The sequence below is a fragment of the Lepisosteus platostomus genome, chromosome 4 (assembly GCF_059453375.1).
Source record: "Lepisosteus platostomus isolate fLepPlt1 chromosome 4, fLepPlt1.hap1, whole genome shotgun sequence".
Taxonomy (NCBI): domain Eukaryota; kingdom Metazoa; phylum Chordata; class Actinopteri; order Semionotiformes; family Lepisosteidae; genus Lepisosteus; species Lepisosteus platostomus.
Window position 1 is genome coordinate 21,576,583 of NC_142614.1, and position 21,953 is coordinate 21,598,535.

A 21,953-nucleotide genomic window follows, 5' to 3' on the forward strand; every position below is an offset into this window, starting at 1 on the left:
TGGTTTGGTTGTAGACTTGGCAGGGCATTTTGTAAAACCCTTGTGTTTTTATAACTTAAATGCATTTTGTAATTCTAGGTTAAAATAAACCTGCAAGGGGAAATTGTTGACCGTGGGAGCACTAACCTGGGTGTTAATCAAGCAGGATTCACCTTGCACTCTGCCATCTACTCCGCCCGGCCCGACATCAAGTGTGTCGTACACATCCACACACCTGCTGGGGCCGCGGTACGTCTCAAATGTTGTTTGAGTTTTGACCCTGAATTAACTAGCTACATGTGATAAGACGCATAGGCCTCACATCTTATCAGCCTTGTCCTTGCTGTGTTGCAGGTGTCAGCCATGAAGTGCGGCCTGTTGCCCATCTCCCCAGAAGCTCTTGCCCTGGGGGAGGTGGCCTATCATGATTACCATGGGATCCTGGTCAATGAGGAGGAGAATGTGCTAATACAGAAAAATCTAGGACCTAAGAGCAAGGTATTTCAGAATAAAGGAAATCATCCTCAATGGCCTGAGTTCAGTGAACACAGTGTTTCAGCTTTAGTAAGGGCACCTCCCCTGGACTGAAACAGAAGCAAAAAGTATTTATGGAGACAATGGTGGTTAGGAATGGATTGGCTTTGTTTAATAAAAAATAGTGTTTTAGGTCCTGAATTCCTGAACTTGGAAACTGGTTCCTTTCTCCAAACCACAAAGCACTAACTATAGTTTTAGTGCTCTGCAGTGGTGATCAGTTGTATTCAGATTTACCATCCATTAATATATTCTTATTTAAAGGAGATTCTTCTTTAAGAGGAGTGATTGACTGGAGTTAGTCATGCACCAGGACGAAAACTCTGGATGGTTTTATGTGTTTACTAAGAGGAAGACAATATTACATAATTGTTGCATTAACAGATTTTTTTTTCTTCATTTTTTTCCATTGCAGGTTCTTATCTTGAGAAATCATGGCCTGGTGTCAGTTGGAGAAACAGTAGAAGAAGCTTTTTATTACATTCACAACCTGGTCAGAGCTTGTGAGATACAGGTAGAAGCAACGATGTTATCCCTTGGAAATCTGTCGATAATCACCATCATTTCTATTAGTTATTTTTGACAGGAGTAAGTTTATATAGCAGAGTTACCATCTTGTAGCCTGACTGAAGTGGAAGACATTAAAGGAAAATGAAGTTGCTGTAGCTGGTTTTGGTTGTCCAGTAGGTGGCACTTTTGTCTCTGGACAAGAATTTCTAAACTAGTGCCCCAGTTTGGTAACCGAGGAAAGAACAATAGAAGCTTCTTCATTAAAGATCTCCTGGCACATTTAGAAACAGAAGCACTGGTAATTTGGTGTACTTTATTTTAGTCTGGCTTACACAAGTCTCACTTGTCTGCTTGAGCTGTTGCATCGCGTGATCTATAGTAATGTAAAGTTAATATTAAGCAAAAACATTAATGCTTTTAAGGAAATTAATATTACTTTTTTTTGTCAACAGTAAAAGATTGAGGAATTGCCCCTTAAAGTCTCAGTATACTAGGTGAAGAATAAAGCTGGGCTGTAAGCTGTCAAAAGGAATAGTTAAAATTTTTATGTCTATGTTATGTGAGCGTTCCGTTCCTTGCCAGGAGCTATAATATTTACTGTATCTTTAAAACTCTCCCATGGTTTCACTGTCTGTACTTATGTAGGTCTGAAAGTGGTAGTACTTTCTGTGAGGTTGCCTGGTAACCATTGATATTGTAGCATGTCGGTATTACATTGTATTATCCAACTTTTGTAGACAATAACTGCTTATCTCTAATGTTTGGTTTGCATTATATAAGCATTTTTACTTTGTTTCCAAATGTGCTTATGTTGTTGAAATCAACAAGAAATGTCTAGAGCAGGTTATCAAATACTCTCACAGAAAGCAACCTTTAAGAGAAGAAAAAAGGTTTGTAAGTACCTTGTTTTCTTTTCACATCCCTGAGCAGAAGATCCTTCCAGACAAAGTGGTTGAGTGTAAGTGCTGATGTTGTTGACAGGTGCGCACTCTGGCCAGTGCAGGAGGGCCCGATAACCTGGTAATGCTGGACCCTGGGAAGTACAAAGCCAAGCCCCACTTCTCTGAGTCTGCCTCCGACACGAATGCCTCTCATCCTAAGTGGCAGGTTGGAGAACAGGAGTTTGAGGCACTCATGAGAATGCTGGATAACCTGGTAAGCCTTTTGGGGGGTTATACTTCATGTTTCTGTGATTTTAAAATGTCGATTTCTCGTATATCAGAAGTTAAAAAAAAATGGTGAAAATTACATGAATTGGACAGAACATTTGTCCATATTCTCAAATACACCATCAGATTGTTAATTGCAGACTTTGGAGAAAGGTCAGTCATGAATAAACTGATAATTGTGAGAGGGCAATCACAAACCAAGACAAAATGCCAGTGCTAAAGTTTGAAATTAATTAGGCTTCATTTCTATTGCTTCTTTGAACAAATTATCCAAAATTCCAGGAATTCATGAGTGTTACAAAAATGTTTACCCAAAGATCTGTCATGATGTCTGAAAGATTAACAGCTGTATTTAACAGTTTTTCTTACAGGTCTTACATTTTCAAATATTTGTTCATGACACAAAAATAATTGTGCCATGTATTAAGGCCATTCTATAACTAATTTCTGTCTTTTTCTCTCCAGGGGTACAGAACTGGCTACCCTTACCGGTGCCCTTCTCTGCGTGACAAAACAAAAAAATACAGTGATGTAGAGATCCCTCCCTCTGCAATGGGTTACTCCTTTGCAGAGGACAGTGACTCAGGTGCTCGCTCCCCTCTCAAGCACAGCTTTCAGAGGCAGCAGCGAGAGAAGACAAGGTGGCTGAACTCGGGCCGGGGGGATGATACCTCTGAAGAAGGCCCCAATGACGGTAGCCCCAAGTCGAAGACTAAGGTGTGGACGAACGTTACACACGATCACGTGAAACCCTTGCTGCAGTCTCTCTCGTCCGGTGTCTGCGTGCCAAGCTGTATTACCAACTGCTTGGTCTGTGCCTACCTTATTGTTCATAGTTAGACCGTACAGCTACTTTGGGCAGCTGGCTGGCTCTTGAAGGCTCTGGGGATGTTAACTAGCAATCTTCTGCAAATCTTGCCTGTCGCCTCCAAAAGAATTCAGTAGCTTCCCACTGCCTTCTATCTTATTCTGTCTCTTACTTGCTATCAGTACTTTTGTCTGTCAAATCTTTACAGAAAGCAAAAACTGCTTAAGACTGTTTTTCTTGCTAATGATGCTGTTTCATATCAATTACAGCTTTCCTTTTTCTGTACATTATGCAGGATTAATCTATGTCACTTTGGGAAACGACAGATTCATTAAAAACTCCTTTGGTACTAATTTAAAGAGCGTTCTTTCCTTTGCAATTGACCTGTGTTTTTACTAATCCTACTATGTCCCTTAAGCAGTTTATAATCTTTTTCTCTCCTTTTTTAACCCTTTTATCAGAACATGTCTTTGAAATACCTAAAGCCTTTACGTGCCCATTCCCAGCTGCCCGCTGCATGAAATGTTGCATGCGTGCAGATGACATTGTGAAAGCTTTCCTGGAGAACCCTCAGGGTGTGGCATAACTGAAGACTAGCCATGGCCTGCAGCAGATGCCTAGTGATTGACACTCCAGAACAGCACTGTTCTTTTTCTTTTAGAATTCCCCTGAGCTTTCTTTAATTAATGATAGGCATGTTTAAAAGGACAAAAAACAAAACAAAAAATCTATTCTGACATATGAAGTTATATAATTAGAATGGCACTCAGGGGAGTGTTTCTGACTGTCGGTACGAAAACCCAGTTCAGTTTCAATATACAGTAGTATGGCTTGTAGGAAACTAGGAACCATTTCCATTCTGTCTGCAAACCCCTATTTGGAGCCACAACTGTGCTGTCGCAAAGAGATGTCAGGCTGTTTGTGTCTGAAATCTAATGTAACCATCAGTGTGACCAAATTTGGTATCCTTAAGGGAAATTTGTACTAGATGTACAACAAGAAAAATCTAAACAAGGAAGTAAACATTGCAACTTTTAGAAACAAAACTAAAGGAAGGTAATATAAAGTGCATTTTTAGCTGGCGTGCATTATAGTCAAAATCAAGATGAGTGTCACTCAGCTTTTAAATCATCCAGCACTTTGAAATTTAACAAGTAACCATTTAGAGTCTGTTAGATTGATTTTATCCACTTTTGAGAATGCACTGACAATATGAAGAAGTGAATATAAATGTTAAAATGGTCGAAAGAACGATAATGCCAGAGGAAGATAACAGACCTTTCAAACAGGTTCACAGCTTTTGCTGTTGCTGGGTTTTCTCCTGACTACGTTACCCTGACCAGAAACCCCTCTTAACATTGGCTAGGTCTTTACCTTTTAAGCCACACAGGACAGCTAATTGAACTGTTTGCTTTTTATGGAGCCTTCCCTAATGTAGCATGCAGTTTATTTTCAGACATTGTTTGGTCTTCCCTAGTTTGTCATTCCTTCATCTTGTAGCCATTCTTTCATTCACTTCTGCTGCTCTGACCACTACTTTCTGTTGTCAGCTGGCGTGAACCTGATGAAAGAAAAGCTCAAGATTTGGAGCCTTTTGTTTGAAGGCTAAATTCTAAGAGTCACAGCCTGCTTATAATTTTAATGCCCGTCCCTCCTACCTTCTGGCCTGTGTTTTCTCAGGTCATTTAGCTCCTGTTTTAAGTTTCCTTTTAAACAAAAATATGTGCATTTCTTAAAGTTTTGCCAGGCATGAACGATTTGTTTTAAATTCTTAAATTTTTTGACTCTCCAAAACAAGTCTAGTGGAAAAGTGGGAGTGTTTTGTTGTGAGAGAAGAGGTAATCAGTGAGTATTTCATGTCTACATGTACATTCCATGTTCCCTTTTAGCGCCACATTTTTAAATTTTTACTTTTAATTTTGCAATTAACTTGCTGTGTTAAAACATCGTATAATAACTCTGAACTAATAGCATACAGTATGCAATATTTTAAAGGCCTTGTTTTAACAGTATGTGCTGTTTGAAAATTGTTTCATATTTAGATTTTAGGATTGCATTAAAACATCGCACTTACTGTTACAAACGTGCCTTCATAAGGACATCTCACTTGTATTAAGACAAAAAATGTTAAAGGAATTTCTTTTACCTGAGCTGAGCATTACCAGTGTTAAAGAATGACTAAATTAACAAAACATTTTAACATCGCACGAATATAATAATTTTAAGACAGATTCTATATCGGAATATTTGGAAGACATTTACATTTAATGTGTGCAACAAAGAGCCTTAAGCCACAGAAAATGTTCAGAAATAAGCCTAAACGTTTAAAAAATATTAACATTAATTGTCAGGCAGAATTTAGCCTACTGATCTTCATTTTAAATATAATTATAGACCTAACCATTTTGTACCATCTCTTGTACCAGACTTCATAAAAAGTATTAAATCTTATACCTTTATCTAAATGTTTTAGGCAAGTAGCCCACGTAAAAAAAAAGTGGTTTCAAGATGAATGTTTATTTTGGTGTTGTAAAATAGTCTAATGACATGCAACTTTGGTGATGCCCGCTCATGCATTGCTTTTATATTGCTCTTTCATGTAGCTTCAAAGCCAGTGATATCGCCTCACCTTCCATGGACACCTCATCTTATGCTTTCAGTTGGCTTTTGTGTTTGATGTTTTCTAGAGCGATTATCAATGATGATAAAGACTAGTCTAATGGGCCAACTGTCTGTCCTGTTCCTATTTTGCTACTTTAAGTGATTAAATAGGTACATCTTAGCACTGCCCCTAAAACATCTTGTGAACTTACTGTGTGGAATGACACATGAACTGTTAGGGTACTCACTGTGAGCAGCTTGGTTTAGCTTATAAGGTTGACGTAGATCAGCTAGTGTGAAGTCAGGAGAATTTTATAAACTTTTCACACCCAGAAGGAGGCTCTACAGCCAAAATATTGTTTCTCCTTTCCATATTAAGCATGGAATTTGCCTGTATGTGTTCCATGTATAAATCTATTATAAACTGTATTTTACATATTATGGTGAATGAAAACCAAACTCTTTAGAATACATCTGAACTGTTTTTCAAAGTAATTCACCAACATACTTTTTCTTCCAGCACCCAGTGAGAAAAGCTACTTAATACAGCTTTCTCCCTCTAAAAAGCTGATAATTTTATTTCATAAGCAATGGTTTTTGTCATCATTTTAATGACTCAAAGATTATTTAAAGTATTCCATTGCCCCAGAAAGATTAGTTAACTCTTAGATTAGATAACCAATCAGATAATAATCCTGTTACTAGTGCAATTTTGGAAAAATATTTTTTTAATTCAATTTCTTCATGGTGCTGGTAAATGCATGCAGTAGTGTTAATGATTTTTGTACAAGGTAGGCTATTAAATATGAATGGTAAAAGTCCGAAGCTGCCTAATATTTTGCAAGTGTGTCCACCTTAATTTATTCTATATGAAGAGATATAGTAAGAACATAAAAATAATCTCTGCAGTGTTTTACCTTGTGTTAGACTGAAAAATAAGGCTATACTATCTGTAAGTGACTAAAATGTTGGTAGTGGTCAATTAATATCCCAAACTGTATGATGCTTATCAGTGAGTGGAGGAGACATTTTTTTTAATCACTGACTTTATGATGTTTCTTAAGAAATATTTCTTAAATTAGCACATACTGTACATCTCAGTTTATCTTTAGTAATGAGAGTCTGACTCTGCAAGTATCTGCAGACACTTTTGTATTTTCATGTACAGTTCCAAAAGCATATCTGACCACAAGGGTGATGGTTCAAAAAAAGATTAAACCGCTTCAAAAAGGTAAGAAAACTAACTGGATAGCCTTTTTTTGAAGGGATAGAGACAAGGGTGGGGCTGTCACTAGGCTATGAAATTGAAGACCATAATAGTGTCAAATGCCAAATCCCCTTTTCACTGGAACATGTTACTACTGCAGTGGTATTACGAAAGAAAGGTGTAACTATTGTTATCACCAAAGTAGAACTGGAACATTTCTGTCTTTCCTTTTGTGAAAAAAATACTTGTAGTAGGCTATTGTAGTAGAAGGAATCATGAGTTTTCATTGACGTGTCTGAAAAAATTCAATTTTCCCCTTTTGGTATTTCTGGAGTTGAGATTAACTAAAGGTGTATCAGAATTAACAGCAAAGCAACTTTGCAGATCACTTGCATATCTGCGTTATTTAAATTGCATAAGTGTGGTGTAAAGCAGTTTGAACAGTGCTCAGCTTTCTGCTCTGTTCTATCATTCACTTGTTGAAAAAGGTGATGATAAGGGTTTAGTTTTGATTCTTGTGAAAATAAAGTATAGCACCACCAAAGAATTTAAATGTTTGAGGACCTAATGTTGATGTACTCTGGATGTTAGGTCAGCTGAACCAGGAATAAGCAACCACAATTAAGATTGACCAAACATACCAGTGTAGAGTTCAGCATTTTGGTTTGTTTATGCTCTTAACACTACTGCACTTCATAAAATGTATATGCAAATTAAAAAGATTTAATGTCCAGGTCCTTTTAGCTTTAAATTGCATCATCATTGGTTTGCTGCTCTTCTTGTACATAGTCTTTTCAAGATGCATGACATATTGTGGAGTATAGCTTGTGTGCCTTGTTTTGTTCCAGTGTGTTTATTTTGCAATGAATTTTAATCTCTGTCGTGGTATTACAGTGGACTAAAGAAGAAGGACTCCGACAGGCGGTTGCTGCCAATCAGTTTGTCCCACTGAACACTAACCCCAAAGAGGTCCAGGAGATGAGGAACAAGGTCTGGTATTGTCACCGAGAAAAAAAACACGCTGTCTTTCGGCAGCCTTGGAAAAGCGCAGTGCTTCCCCTGCTGAGCTTCTGAGCATCTCTAGTCGGTCTTACAGCGTGCGCCCTGTCCTATGTGTCGGAGAAGATACCACTTTAAAACAAACTGTAGAAAGGTGAAGGAGTTGGAGGTCTCCGATGAAAGGTGCCTTGTTGGCAAGTGCAGTACATACAGTGTACTGTATTTTTAACTTTGATGAGCCCAAAAGGGGCACATTGATTGTCAATCATGGCCATTATATCTATAAATACATTTTGCTAAGACTTCAAAATAATAGACTGTCTCTAAATTATGTTGCCTGTAAGGTGCCAAATGTTGGGAGCCTCCTCCTCAATTCAGAGCTGTGGAAGGTCTGAGTATCAGTAATCTTCAGGGAAATAAACTCCTGTTCAATGCTGGTTTAATCCATTTCAGAATATATTAGCTATAGTAGTTGAAGAAATTGTACAGGGCAGAAAGCCATATACAGTATACATGTATAGAGAGAAAATTTAGCTTGCTGTCTTTCTCCTTGATTAATTCCAAATCATTAACCAATTACTGCAAACTAATGTACATAAGTATGTAATTGTTAAACCTGAAGGTTCTGAAAATGCTTTTCTTTTGTCTTGTATACATTTCTAGCTGCCAGAGCTAAAAACTTAAGATCTGGTTTTTAGGTTATCTCAAATTTGGAATAAAAACAAGATTTGTACTTCTGTGTGATCTTGTTCCTGCAGCATCTTGCCATATCTGTTTGATGTAACCTGATGCTTCTAGACAAGTGTAGTATTACTCCAGTGGAGCAAAACTTTAGTCGAGTGACAGACACAGCTGTAAGACATGAAATGTAACAGGGTCTTGTTTGTCCATGACACATGAATAATAAATGCATCAGGGACTTGATTGGCCTGGTATCTTTGCGTTAGGCCACAAGTCAGTGTTGATCCTGAAAGTATGTGAAACCTAGCGAGGTGCATTTTTAAATACCTCTTAAGAAACTCCAACAGAACCCAAGATCACAGATAATCATTAAAAGACACGTGGAAGGTTTACACTTTAAATATTACCTCTAAGATTATCACTTGCAAACAAGTTTCCAAAAAGAGTTACGTGTTGTTGTGGGCAGTGGGACGCATTCAGGTCAGGTGCTCCCTCATCAGCTGAAATGCATGCAAGTGTCATGGAGTAAATTTGTAGAAATCATCCCACATGGATGTTCCAGAGTGTCACCTGAAATGATGTTGCAATCTAAGCAGTGCTGCTTGGTAGTGGCTGATGTCCCTGTACACCTCCACCCCACCCCATTCCTCAGGTTACTCGTCTGGATTAAGGTCATACTCTAAAGTAGTCCAATTGATAACATTGATCTCAGCTTGATCCACATAGCCTTGAAAGTCTTGCTGTGTAGAAATGAGATGACATCTGAACTTTTGTTGCTTTAATAATAGTTATGCCACAGGTCTGGTCTCAAATCGCTGTTGACGCAATGCCATGCAGCGAGCTTACAATGAGCTTTCTTTCCCTAAGCCACAGTGTTATTCCAGTATGATTAAAGAACCTGTGTGCCTTCTACACATGATTGCATCACCCTTGCACACTTAAACTCACAAGCACACCTTTCTACTTATTGTCACAGTTCACTTGGTAGGTAATGAGGAGTAGAAAAATGTTACGAGAGTACTGACATTTCTACAGTCCTTTCACAGCCTCTGATCATTGTTGAGCAGTTTAATTAGTTTTTGTGGACTGAATTAGGTGTGAAAACGCTTCTTGACTTTCTAAAGTTTATTTAATCTGAATCTTCATTTAGATCCGTGAACAGAATTTGCAAGACATCAAAACCGCAGGACCTCAGTCCCAGGTTTTGTCTGGAGCCGTTGTTGATCGCAGCTACGTCCAGGTGAGCCTCTTGTCAGGCCGTAAAAACCAGCATTTTTTATGCTTTTTGACATTTGGTTTTCCGTAACTACAGCCCAATAGTAATTGTAAAATTATTCTTTGACTGCAGAGAGTTACAATCTGGCAGGTAAGTGTTAGAGGTAACCACATGCTGTGCCACTACCTCTGCAACAAGAGACAGATTGTGTCCCTCTTTTTGTTGGTTTAGTGAGCTTTTTTTATAAGCTGAGCTTTAAATGAGCAGCTACAGCATGTCAAACGAACACATTGCTCTTGGTCAATGTGAGCATTGAATCTGCATGTGTGACATTCAGCTTTTGTGTCCCCCATTGTTTTGTTAAATTTCATTTACTACTTAGAAGTTTAACTTCTTAAAATGTGTTCTGATGATTGGTGCTTTTGAGTGAGTGGCTTTAGGATTCTGGCCTTGTTTTATCCATGTGTTGGCTTCTGAAGTTACTATGGCACTTCTGTTGCCATATTGTCCTGTGTTGAGGAGTGTTTTGTTCTCAGAACAGTTTCCCTTACCCATATAAATAAAGGCATGTTGTTTTATTCTGCAATTTAGAAATGGCAGAATAACCTAAATATATGCAAAGAAGTTTAATTGTGTATTGAGAGAAGCTCTGATATTTACATAATTATCTATTTTTTCCACGTAGCATGTAATACAGCTTAAAGTAGACTTTAAACTGCCCATAACCTAGATTAAAAAGACAGAATTAAGGAAAAAAAACTTTTTTCCTCAAACTCCATATTTTGCAGGTCGTACTTTACAAAATTCTTGAACATTGATTTACGTGTCAAATTATAAGACCATTGTGAAGCCTTATTTTATTTTTTGCTTTTAGAAAGTAATTATTTTAATTATATTTGGGGAGTTTTTTAACTTTTCTTTATTATGTTCACATTTCTTTTATGATTAGACATTGTCATATGCTACAGAATAATGTAACAAATTAGTTACAAGTAGGTAGTTTTACTAAAGTAGTTTTCTTCAAGCATTGCATACAGCTCAGAGTAAAATAACATGTCTTTACAACATTTGTGGTTTGTCAGATCTGTCCTTGAAGCTGTTTTACAAAAGCTATCACACCAGGACAATGAAATAGAAATCCAGACCTCTTGCACATGGTTTGCAGCTGTATAACCCCACTTGGAATCCAGCTCACTTGTCTTGAATGGCCTAAATAATCACACCACTACAAAAACTAAATAGAAAGGCAGTCAGGGTGAAAGACTGGTTAGTTTGTTTCACCCACACAGTGACTTTCATCATAAGCGATTCTGAAGATTTTGTACTAATCAGGACACTAGAATGTAGTAAAATGAGCAACAGTTGTGCCATTCCTGATTAAGATGATGTTGGACTGTCATGTTATGAAGCTTTCCAGAGAACACCCATCTAACCCTAACTTGAGAGGAGTGGAAGGGCATAGGACCACTCGTATGATGGAGTGAGACCTCTGGCCTACGGTGCTGCAAGTTTCATAGGGGGGATATTCATACCATCCTATCTCTCAGCAACTTTATGGTTTTTGTTGCTGTTCTGTTAGTTTTCATGAGTGAGTTTTTAGTCACTGAGGGTTTTAAATTCTTTATGAAAGCTGCAGACTTTGGTTTTTCACCACTAATAATATAGATTATAAAAAAAAACATTTGGGGTATTTTGACAGATTTTAGTGATAAAAAGTTTGACTCATTACATTAGTAGCAGTCAGTGTTGGGCAGTTGCCATGTTTAGTTTTCTGGTGCTCCAGTTCAGTACAGTAGCATAATGCATTAAGTGCCCCATCCCTTTCCCGCTAGTTATTCACCTCCTACCGAAAAAAAAACGTTTTCCAAAATGGCAATGCCATTGGCAATCAGAGAGGCAGTATTTACATTATCAGACAATCTCAGAAATCCCCAAACTATTTACTAATAAGTGAGGTTGAAAAATAATCCTCTTTTACTGCTGTGAAAATAGCATGAACACTATATCACTAGTAAAGCTAGAAAACCAAACAGTTGATGTTGGCATCTGTAACTGTGAGTGCATGTGAAAATTGGTCATCATGGTTCACAGTCTGTGAAGTACGACTAGGTACTGTCTCTGTTTAAACAAAAAATAGAGGGACTATGAAAAATGCGTTATACATCACCATGCGATTCTGCTACTGTTTAATTTTCTGATCTTTATTTTGTCTCATGTTTGTAAATTAGTTTTAAAAAATCCATTCTGACACTGTCAAGATGTTAGTTTCTGTCCAAGCAGCGGTGCCCAGCTTGCTCAAGACTGCCAGGGGCGAACTGAGGGTTAGATAGCCTGGGTTCTCCTATCTCCTGTCTCCCCTGGTGACGTCAGTTACAGTAGGTGCACTTTCCTCCTCCAGTCAGTGGTCTTGTATGGTGCTGCACAGCTTGTAGTGTCAGAAGCCACATGGCTAGATGGTTGTGTGTATCAGAGAAGGCTATCTGTGCTTTCTCATTCTCCCCATGTGGGCAAAGGGAAGTGAATGCAAAGACAAAACAGGTGATTTCAAATTGGGTATACTGTATAAGAAGGATTTCTATTCAGTGCATCAGGGGTGTATGTTTAATTTCACTAAAATTTACTAGAGAAGCTTGTCTCCAAACCACAGCCAACAAGATGGAAAGTAGCAACTCTCCATTCCCAGAGATAGACTTAAGATAACTAATAATGCTGAGAAATCACTTGAAAGCAAAGGCACTGCAATTTATAAGTTGTGAAGTTAACAGTTGCTCAAACAGCAGACACATGGTGACGTACAACATTAGTTTACATTTGCCTGCTCCTTTCTTTTAAGCGCATGACTTCAGACTATTCACTCATCCTCATGTCTTTGTGCATCACTGTTGGGAATGTTCTCTGCATGTGTTGTGTGGAGTGTTCCATTTCTTGGTTTATGGGTGTAAAAGTCAGGGCTTGGTTGTGCACTGTTCACTCAGTTTACTGTTGCAGGATGCTCCCCTCTCTGACTGTACGGAAACTATTGACGGGCTCGATCACACAGAGCAGGCAAATAGCCCTGCTAAGTCTATTAGAAAGGTACTTACTGACTTGTCACTAAACCTTAACCCTGCACTGTTTTCCTCTTTCTGACCTGGTCTCTGTTTTAGTCCTTAACCCTGTATTGTTCTCCATTGCCCTACTGAAGATAGAAATTAAGGGGTTTGGGTATTATAATTCAACTGTTGAATAAGGGAAATTAAGGAGTCTTCATTAAGTATTCTTAAATATTTGTCTTAAATTAGATTAGAATTATTTGTTATTCCATTTGAATAACAAATTCAAATTCCTGAACACTGTAATGCACAGTATAATTTTTCATTAATTTGTCCCAAAAGATGTTCCCCTTGAAATATGTTTGATAATTAATCTTATTCCAAAGTAGGTGGCAACAGATCAGAAAACAAGTAAGCTTAGATTTCGGTGATAAATTATGACTTATGTTAAAGTTCTCCTCAGACATTCCTTTTGGGGGAAAATTTGACTTTTGGTACATTGTGGTGTTGGAATTAAAAAGCTTTGAAAAAAAACATTTGGTGTGTTTACCACAATGATTGCAAAGGTAGAGAAGAACAAAGAGCTAAATAGGACAAAATACTCATTAAAAAAATATTTCAGTTGATTAGAATAGACCGTAGCAGATTCTTCTTTCATTGTTGCTACAAAGAAGCCAACACTAGTTTGCTAATATCTTTGACTTCTTGTTACATCGTTAAAGGAAGACAAATACAGAGAATTTGCCAAATACTTGGTATTTTATTTGGTTGTTAAATTACATTATACATGAGGTTGGAAGATGTTGAGCATTGCTTCTTAAGACTTGAGTCCTGGGTTCAATTCCAGAATAGAGTAGGTGTCCATGTGGTGTTCACATTCTCTACCCATGGTGCTTTAGTTTTCTCAAGGTACTTCAGTTTCTCATCACCTCCCAGACAAGCAACTTAGATTTGTCAGGTCTAAATTGTCCAAATAAAGAGTGTGGGGGTGGGGAATCAACAGAAATTCAACACTGGCTATAGGACTAGGGAGCAGTAGATTGAAATGAGCACAATAGCCCAAATGGCCTCTTCACATTTGAGATTTCTGAAGTTATGATGAAATCTTACCTTAATCATACTAAATACATAACTACATCACATTTAATACACAGGAATCATATGTCAGACTTCCAGGAAACTGGATTTGAAGTAGTACAATGTTCAGAGTATTAACCACTCCCATATGGTACAGTAGTCTGTTTTTTAAACAAGTGAATAATGCAGCAGTGTGGAGTAGAGGCTAGGGCTTGGGGCCTGCAACAGGGAGGTTGTGGGTCCAGATCCTGGATGAGGGACAGCTGCCGAGCAAGGTGCTTCATTCAGATGGCACCAACAAAATGTCCCTCTGTATCAATTTAAGTTGCTTTAGATAGAAGCTTTAATAAAACATATGAATAATAATGTGAAGATTATGTAAGCCATTGTAAACAACTAATCTATTGTGCATTGAATTTGATTAAATAATATTGATGTTTGTTTCATAAGATGGCATAAGTAGCACGTGTCCTGTGAGACTGCTGCATGTCTGTCAAAGAAATCATCTGCTCATAGCCTGTTTTGTGTGAAGATTGACTTGGCTTTGTAGAACGCATGTAGACAAAGTGGCTTGCAATGAGATTTTCCTTAAATTGTTAGTGTAATATCTTAATTTAACATAGTTATACATCATTCATCTCTATAACAAATTTTTAACTGCAGCAACTTTTTGGGGGTTCTGATTGTAAAAGTATCTTGAAGAGACTCAGTGATAGACCAAAAAGGAGAACTTATATGATAGACATTAAATGAGAGATGCCATCAGAGGCCAGTCTAATTATCCTATTTTGAAGAAGTCCATTCCATGTTTGGAAAAATCCTGCTTAGTTTAACTAAATCTCTTCTTGAGCTGCTCCTCCTAACACAGTCTTGTGGACTTTGTTCTCTTTGTATCTTGGCAAAACTCAATATAACTAAAACTTATAAACATTAATAAGAAAAACTGTGAAAGTGGAGCATCTTTTTCTTAACAGGTTCCAGTAACTGATTCTGATTTATTTTTACTTTTGTGCTTTGTAAAATTATTTTATTCAATTGTGTATTCTGTAAAATAACACTTTGCTGTTATTTAGCTTTGCAGGGGCATTCAAAGGCAAATTAAACAATATGGAGGCTGATTAAAGAGAATTCAACGAATTCATTCACACAAACAAGGCCAATTCCCGCCTCAAAAATAAAAAATAAATATTATTCACAGGGTTAGAGCCATCAAAAAACCTTTGGAAACAGGTGGCCACAGGTAGTTCTTGGCCTTAAAAGAATAAAAAAAAAACAATGAAGTGGATGTTGTTTAATTGCTGGGCTGTGGATTTTGAAAATTGGAACTGCTGCCAGAAAGTTTTTGACCTTTTAAAAAAAAATATTTGTGGTGATGCAGTTTGGATGCTGAGAGGTACAACAAGTGTTAAACCGGAATTGAAGACCTGTTAAAAAAATTAACACCAATGTGATACTCATATGCAGTATTGTTTTATATGCTGCAATGGTTAACATAAAATACTAAATGGAGATTACATTTCTTTTAATGTTTTATATTTATTATTCATTTTTTGTAGTTTTCAAACATACCTTTTCTTTCCAATGGGCTAAATAGATCCTTAGACTTGAGTATTTAAAGACTTTAATATCAGCACTCATCAGAATACTTGACTGCAGTGTAAAAAAAAAAGTTTCATGTACACTGTCAGGGCTCAAGGGTTTAGGGAGTTTGACAGAAGGTGTTTTGGGAACATCACATGTTATAAAAAACAGCCAGATGTTAGATATAAAGCATTTAAAGAACCTAACATAGAACTTTGATGACTGTGGAGTGTGTGATCTCATTCTTACTTGAGATCAGAGGTATCTTGGATGAGGTAGGGTAGGAAAGTCTCTTTATGGTTTTTCAGAATGGATGCCTCCCAGTACTTTTCCAATTTATGAAAATGTGAAAAAGCTCTCTTTTAGACATTCTTAAAAACTTCACTGCACTAGGATTAATAATAAATGTTAGTAATGAGATATTTTTAGCAACAAGAAAACAATGACTTAGAGTCTCCTCATGTGTTTTTGAGTACGAGTTTCAGGAGTACAAAAATGCTCAATGTTATGAAAATATTGAAATATCTGTTAACAGAGAAACCAACCTACACCAATCTAGAAGAATCGACTTGACATGTTCAACTGCAAATGTGTGTGTACTCTTCATTCACAGTATATTAAGTGATTTTTTTTCATTCACTTTATAGGAATAATTCCACAACAGGTATGACTAGTCCAGACTAATTTAAAGTTTAGATTCAGTTTTAGTGTCAAATAGAAACAAGGTATTCAATTTAAAAGGACATAATAAAGTGAAAATAAAAATGTAGAGGCCTGTCGTCAGGATGTATTCTGTATTTTTGTTTCAGGGAGAACTGGTGACGGCCTCTAAAGCCATCATTGAGAAGGAGTACCAGCCACGAGTGATTATGAGCACCACTGGACCAAACCCATTCAACAAGCTGACTGACCAGGAGTTGGAAGAGTACCGCAAGGAGGTGGAGCGCAAACAGAAAGGCCCTGAAGGTAAGGTGTCCCATGAGGCCTCATTCTTGTCATTAACCTTTGCTAGCATCATGGGAGTGATGCCGTGGAAACGGAACAGAAAGGGTAGTATTGTTTGCAGAAGTGTCAGTGTATGCCTTAGAGCAGTTGATTAATGCCAAGGTTATGTATTAGATGCAGGCTGAAAACAAAATCATATATGGCAAAATAGGAACCCAGGAATAAAAAGGCAGAAGTGGAAATAATCCCCACAGCCAGTGAATCCAGTTGAAGCAGCTGCTATAGCATGGCTTTGTCTTGGAACTGTTTATCTAAAAATATGAATTTCCATGGCTTTTTAAACATACTGTTTCACCCAGCAATGTAGAAATAAAATAATGCCTTTTTGTGTTTTCAAATAAGTTTTCATTTGTTGTCCCTTTATTTCATACAAGCTATATTAGGTTAATCTCTCATATTACTTTTCCATCAAAATGCCTTATTCCTGGAAGTAATGGGAGAAACATTAATCCCGGTAAGAAGAGATTTTATGAAACAGAAAAAAAATGGAATTTTCTATGTATTTGAAACAATTTTTAGTGAAAATCTGCTTTTCAGAAATAATGACACTCAAAAAAAAAAGTTCATTCAAATGAATTCTTTAATCATAACAGGTACTGACACTGAAATGATTTTAATGTAGCTGTTGAACTATGGATAAAGTTCACCCATTTTATCTTTCACACTGGAAGCTATTCAAGTCATTGCCTTATAATGGGAGGTGAAGGTTTTTGATAATATTATGGAAGGTGGTCCATCTGCACCCCTTCTCCTGTGGTGTAATGGGATGATGCAAGAATATGCCTCTTCATGTGTGATATATACTGGATGTCCAGCAGTCCCGTCTCATGTTTTCTCCTCGCGCAGGGCAAGAAGCAGATAGAAACTGTTACATTGCATTCAGTACAGGGGGAAGAGGCCCAAGCTACAGAATGCACTAGCCAGCAAGAACTGCCCTCCTCAAACCTCCCAGTCGGGTCTGAGGTGCCTCTTGATATTGAAAACAGAGAAGAGTTTCCCGTCTTTCACCCACCAAGCCTGAGCCAGGATCCTGGGCTGGAGGGCTTGGCGCTAGGCCCTGGGGCTGCCAAGACATCTGCAGTAGAGGAAATGGACTCGGTGGAATCACCGCACAGGGAATTTCACTTTGCGGTCCTCAGAGCCCTCAGCTCGAACACTGACCTTTTGAATGAGGCTTCAGGTACTTCTGAGCCCCCCTCTGTCTTGCATTCGGGGATTTCTCAGATGAAATGCCCGGCTGTTTTCCCCTCCCCTCACTTGCGTCTTCTAAAAGAATCTGACCCTGGCCTGGCTTTTGAGTCCACCCTGGGTCCTCTTGGTGATTGATTCATCTGGGAAATCTTAACGGTGATTTTTAAAGGTGATGGTACGATCAGAGCAAATAATAAAAAGAAAATAATACAAAATTATACTGGCTGGACAATCCCTCTAATAATACCGATCATGGTCTTGTGGGGCTTGTGGAGCTATACTAATATTGTCTTTTTATTAATTTCTCATTTTCCAGATAACCCATAACTAGCTTTATTGGGTGGTGGTAAAGAGTGTAGCATGTGCATCTAGCTTGATTCTCTCTGGTGTCAGAGTCCTCTAATCGATGTTTACCTGGACCTATGTGATGTTTCAGGCTTGCTTTTCATATTTGTTTGGATGAATAAAAAGCCTAGAGATTATTGTTTTTGTAAACCAATGACTGAGTTCTGTTTAGGGTTCCCACGCATCCTAAAAAACAAATCGAAAAACACCAGAAGGTTTAAGCAGAGTTTCTGCTTCTTTTGAGATGTGCTTAATTAGTGCAACTTGTGTGTCTCTGTTGTTTGACCTTTGAAGTATAGAGGCTTCCGTTTATTAACTGTAGTGGATGAAGGAGCCAGCCATATTTAATTTCAGCTAGGAAAAATGGTTGAACTCAGCTGTATGCAAAAGCGGCTAGACAAAATAAAGTGGAGATTTGGCTGCCATACTCTGAGGCTTCTGGTAATGGCTGTCAGTTCTTCCCTCAGTCAGCATTTAAAATTGAAGTATAATAAAGAGTGTTGAGGATTAGATTATTATAGAAGGTGAAGGCAAGGTCACCACAGACATCCTGAATAAATCACTGAAAATTAACTGTGAGGAATTGTGGGAACCCTGAGCACTGAACACAAGTGATGCACAACTCCAGTTTCGGAGGTGCGCTGAATCTTATTTTCAACTTTTAGCAACTAAATAGAACTTCACTTTCTGTTGATCTTAAACAGTTCATATTTTTACTGATATAAATACAGTTGCAAGAATTAACTGTACAGGTCTCATCATCAGCTACAGGAAACATTTGGTGGAGGTTATTGCTGCTAAAGGAGGTTCTACCAGTTACTAAATACAAGGGTTCACATACTTTTTCCAGCCTGGACTGTGACTGCTTAAACAATGTGTTCAATATTGACAAAAAGAAGTACAATTGTTTGTGTGTTATTAGTTTAAGCAGATTGTGTTTGACTATTTTTGTGACTTAGTTGAAGATCAGACCACATTTTTATGAGTAATTAATGCAGAAATCCAGGTAATTCCAGAGGGTTCACAAAGTTTTCCTTGCAACTGTACATCAATTCTTTGAAGCTATCCAGGAAATCTGGAAGATTATAGCACTTAAGGACCGGATGTGTGCATCATCTCGTCACAACATGAACGCCGGACAAAACGGTTTTGCTTTGTTTTGTGATGAGCTTCTCGATTGTGTGTCTTAGACCAGTCACAGCAGGAGGCTGTGGAGGAAGTGAAAGATCAGAGCCCTGCTGTTTGCACCCCAACCCGCACTCCTCCAAGCACTCCCATCAGGGCAGAGGAAGGTACGTTGCCTCACGGTTCACCGTGGAGTTTGATTAATGGAATATAACAGGAATGCAGTGTATATTTCTTTTGAATTTAAAGTGCTTGTTGATTATAATACAATAATAGATGAAGAGGTGTTTTTAATTAACAGTTTTTGTACCGCTGCTTAATTATTTTTTTGTCAGGATTCATCTTTAAAATAAAATAAATATTGTATATTTATTAAATTAAGATTCCTATGTTTTGAGAGGCAGTAGCATTAAATTGAAACTGCCACCAACACAATTAAGTCTCTTTGGGCATTTCTCAATGCGTTAGCTTGTAGAGATCCAGTGCAATTGACAATGACAGCTTTGACATTGTTGAATGGAACGAGGCTGAACAAGCTCCAAGTATTCAATTAAAAGAAAAGACACTTAAGGGAGTTTGAGTTTTTGTACATTTCATAATTTTCATTCCACTACCCAAACCTTAATCTGTTTTACTTTTATACCTACAGATATATTCATACCCCAGATGAAACGGGAACAAATACAACATTGCATAACAGAAAGCCTTACAGATTGGATAATGTGTGCTCCTGAAAACAAATTGTCATATTTCTCATAATTAACTTGTGTTCAAAACATACATGGGTCACATTTATTAATGCCCCTGTAGTTTGTATACAAATCCTCTTCTGTCATAGATTACACTGACAACACAATTCCTGTGGTGTAAAAAAAAGGTTCTGGTGCTTGTGAGGAGACATGTTTGACCATACCTCCAACCAGCATTGCTCTAGGTCCTTCAGACTTAGAAACCAGGTTCTTTGGTTTCTGTTTGTGAACTACAGTAGCTTTTAGATTTTAAACTACAAATGTGAGAACTGGAGATGGAGGTGGCCAGTCTAGAACTTTTAGTTTGTGTGCGTTTAAGCATTGCTGTGTTGAATTGGATCTATGCTTTGGATTATTTTCCTATGCTGTAATATCCTTTTTCTGCTTCTCAGTAGTAAATTCAGGATTCATTCTATCTTATCAAGGGGTTCAGGACCTATAGGTGTAAAACAACCCCAGAACATAACGGAGCCCTGTTCCTAATATTTCAAAGCTGAAATGTTTAATGCTATTATGATTTCAGAATAACATTTTTAAAGATTTTTTTAAGCAAGACACATTATCCAATGTGTAACTGATTCTGTTATATGATGTTCCTATTTCATTGAGGGTATAAATATGTGTGAAGGGTACTTTATATATATATACTGAGCATCCAAAGAATCATTAGACACTGTATATGTTTGATTTTAGAAAAAGTATGTCGATTTTTCATATTATTGTTTTTGGAATTCATATGTTTTTGGAATTCTTTTGATCAATAATTCATAAGAGATCTTCATGCACCCATCAACTTTGGCTGTTGCACAAGTATTTAAATCACCTTAGTAGTGAGACAGGTGAATGGACACAAGTGATGAGGTGTGTTTGATTGTGATAAAAATAAAAAAAAAGTGTAGAAAGGAACCAACATGTCCCACTAATCAAGAGGAGAATGTAAACCTTTCACAGTTGTAACATTAGTGCATTGCAGGAAGGCAGCCCTGGTGCCAAGTCCTCTTTAGGGACTAATCAAGTTTGTGTACACCACCTTGATGGATGATTTCAGAGAGAATAGCACAACAAATGTGGAAACAGAATCAGTTTGAGAGCCCATGTGTGCGGGTGTGGCCAAGAGAGTCTGGTCATGGCAGATTTCCACTTGTAGTGTTTGATGGCAATCTGACTGCATTGGTCAACATTCCAGCACGACAACACACATCCTGAAGCTGATTAAGTGTCTTTGTCTTTCTTGCGTGATGAGAATGTTAGTGATGCTTTAGATGCCCTACTTTCTAGACTCTACAAAGGAAATAGGAAAGAATCCCACAAGACAGCATCTTCATGTCATAGATACACAGGTTGTATTGCTTCTTGTGGTGGTAAGACATGCTGATAACCTATGACTTTAACAGTAGACGGCTTGTTGATGATCTCTGTTCATGACAAAAGTTCTTCAGCATAATGAATAATGAGATAATCGAATAAATGAATCTTCCTGTGTCCTGTTTGTTTGTTAAAATATCTCTGCATCTGCTACAAAAAAGTCAATTTTTGTGAGGGTAGCATCATGATTTTTATTGTAGTTGCAAGTGAGGTATCTTTTGATGCTCAGTATATACAGTATATATATTCACTACAGTTGATAGGACTATTCAAAATAAAATATAATTTGTGACATATAATGTTTCCTTTTAACTGTTTTTGCACTTCAGGGTTTCACACCTCTTTGTCTATATTGTGTTTGGATTACACCTTATACTATGGGATATGGGAGCTAAATACCTTTTCTGAATAGTACAGAGTACTATATATGCACAATAGCCTAGAATTACCACAGAAATGTGCTTTCTTCTCAGGGAAAAGGATTAGCACGCTGGCATAATGCACTGAACAAACTGTCTTTGCCCTGTTCCAAGGTTTTCTGCCAGCCCCACAAAATATTGTTGTATTGCAATGCCATCAGCCATGGCAAGCCCACTGTCTTGGACCAAGACAGTTTCTCTAAAGAAGGAAACTTTAAATTGCTGTATTAGATAAGTTTCAAGAAGGTGTAATCTAAGCAAGTGTGTTATAAGTTACATCACTTGTCTTGTTCTACTTTCCCCATTCACTTCTCCATTTCATTTCTGAGATCTTGTAAGAATGGTATTTCTCCATTCTTT

At 37.5% G+C, this 21,953-nt stretch overlaps 1 protein-coding gene across 2 annotated transcripts in view; it reads left to right on the forward strand.

Moving 5' to 3' along the window:
• Positions 1-21,953, forward strand: part of add1 (adducin 1 (alpha)) — a 52,732-nt gene that overhangs the window by 23,841 nt on the left and 6,938 nt on the right. For both annotated transcript variants that reach the window (XM_088629000.1, XM_088628999.1), the window contains exons 6-17: positions 79-228; positions 334-477; positions 929-1,027; positions 2,005-2,178; positions 2,658-3,002; positions 7,703-7,798; positions 9,639-9,728; positions 9,837-9,854; positions 12,693-12,779; positions 16,204-16,360; positions 17,283-17,579; positions 19,126-19,227. In XM_088629000.1, the coding sequence (XP_088485126.1) occupies positions 79-228; positions 334-477; positions 929-1,027; positions 2,005-2,178; positions 2,658-3,002; positions 7,703-7,798; positions 9,639-9,728; positions 9,837-9,854; positions 12,693-12,779; positions 16,204-16,360; positions 17,283-17,579; positions 19,126-19,227 (1,759 nt within the window). The remainder of the gene's footprint in view (positions 1-78; positions 229-333; positions 478-928; positions 1,028-2,004; positions 2,179-2,657; positions 3,003-7,702; positions 7,799-9,638; positions 9,729-9,836; positions 9,855-12,692; positions 12,780-16,203; positions 16,361-17,282; positions 17,580-19,125; positions 19,228-21,953) is intronic.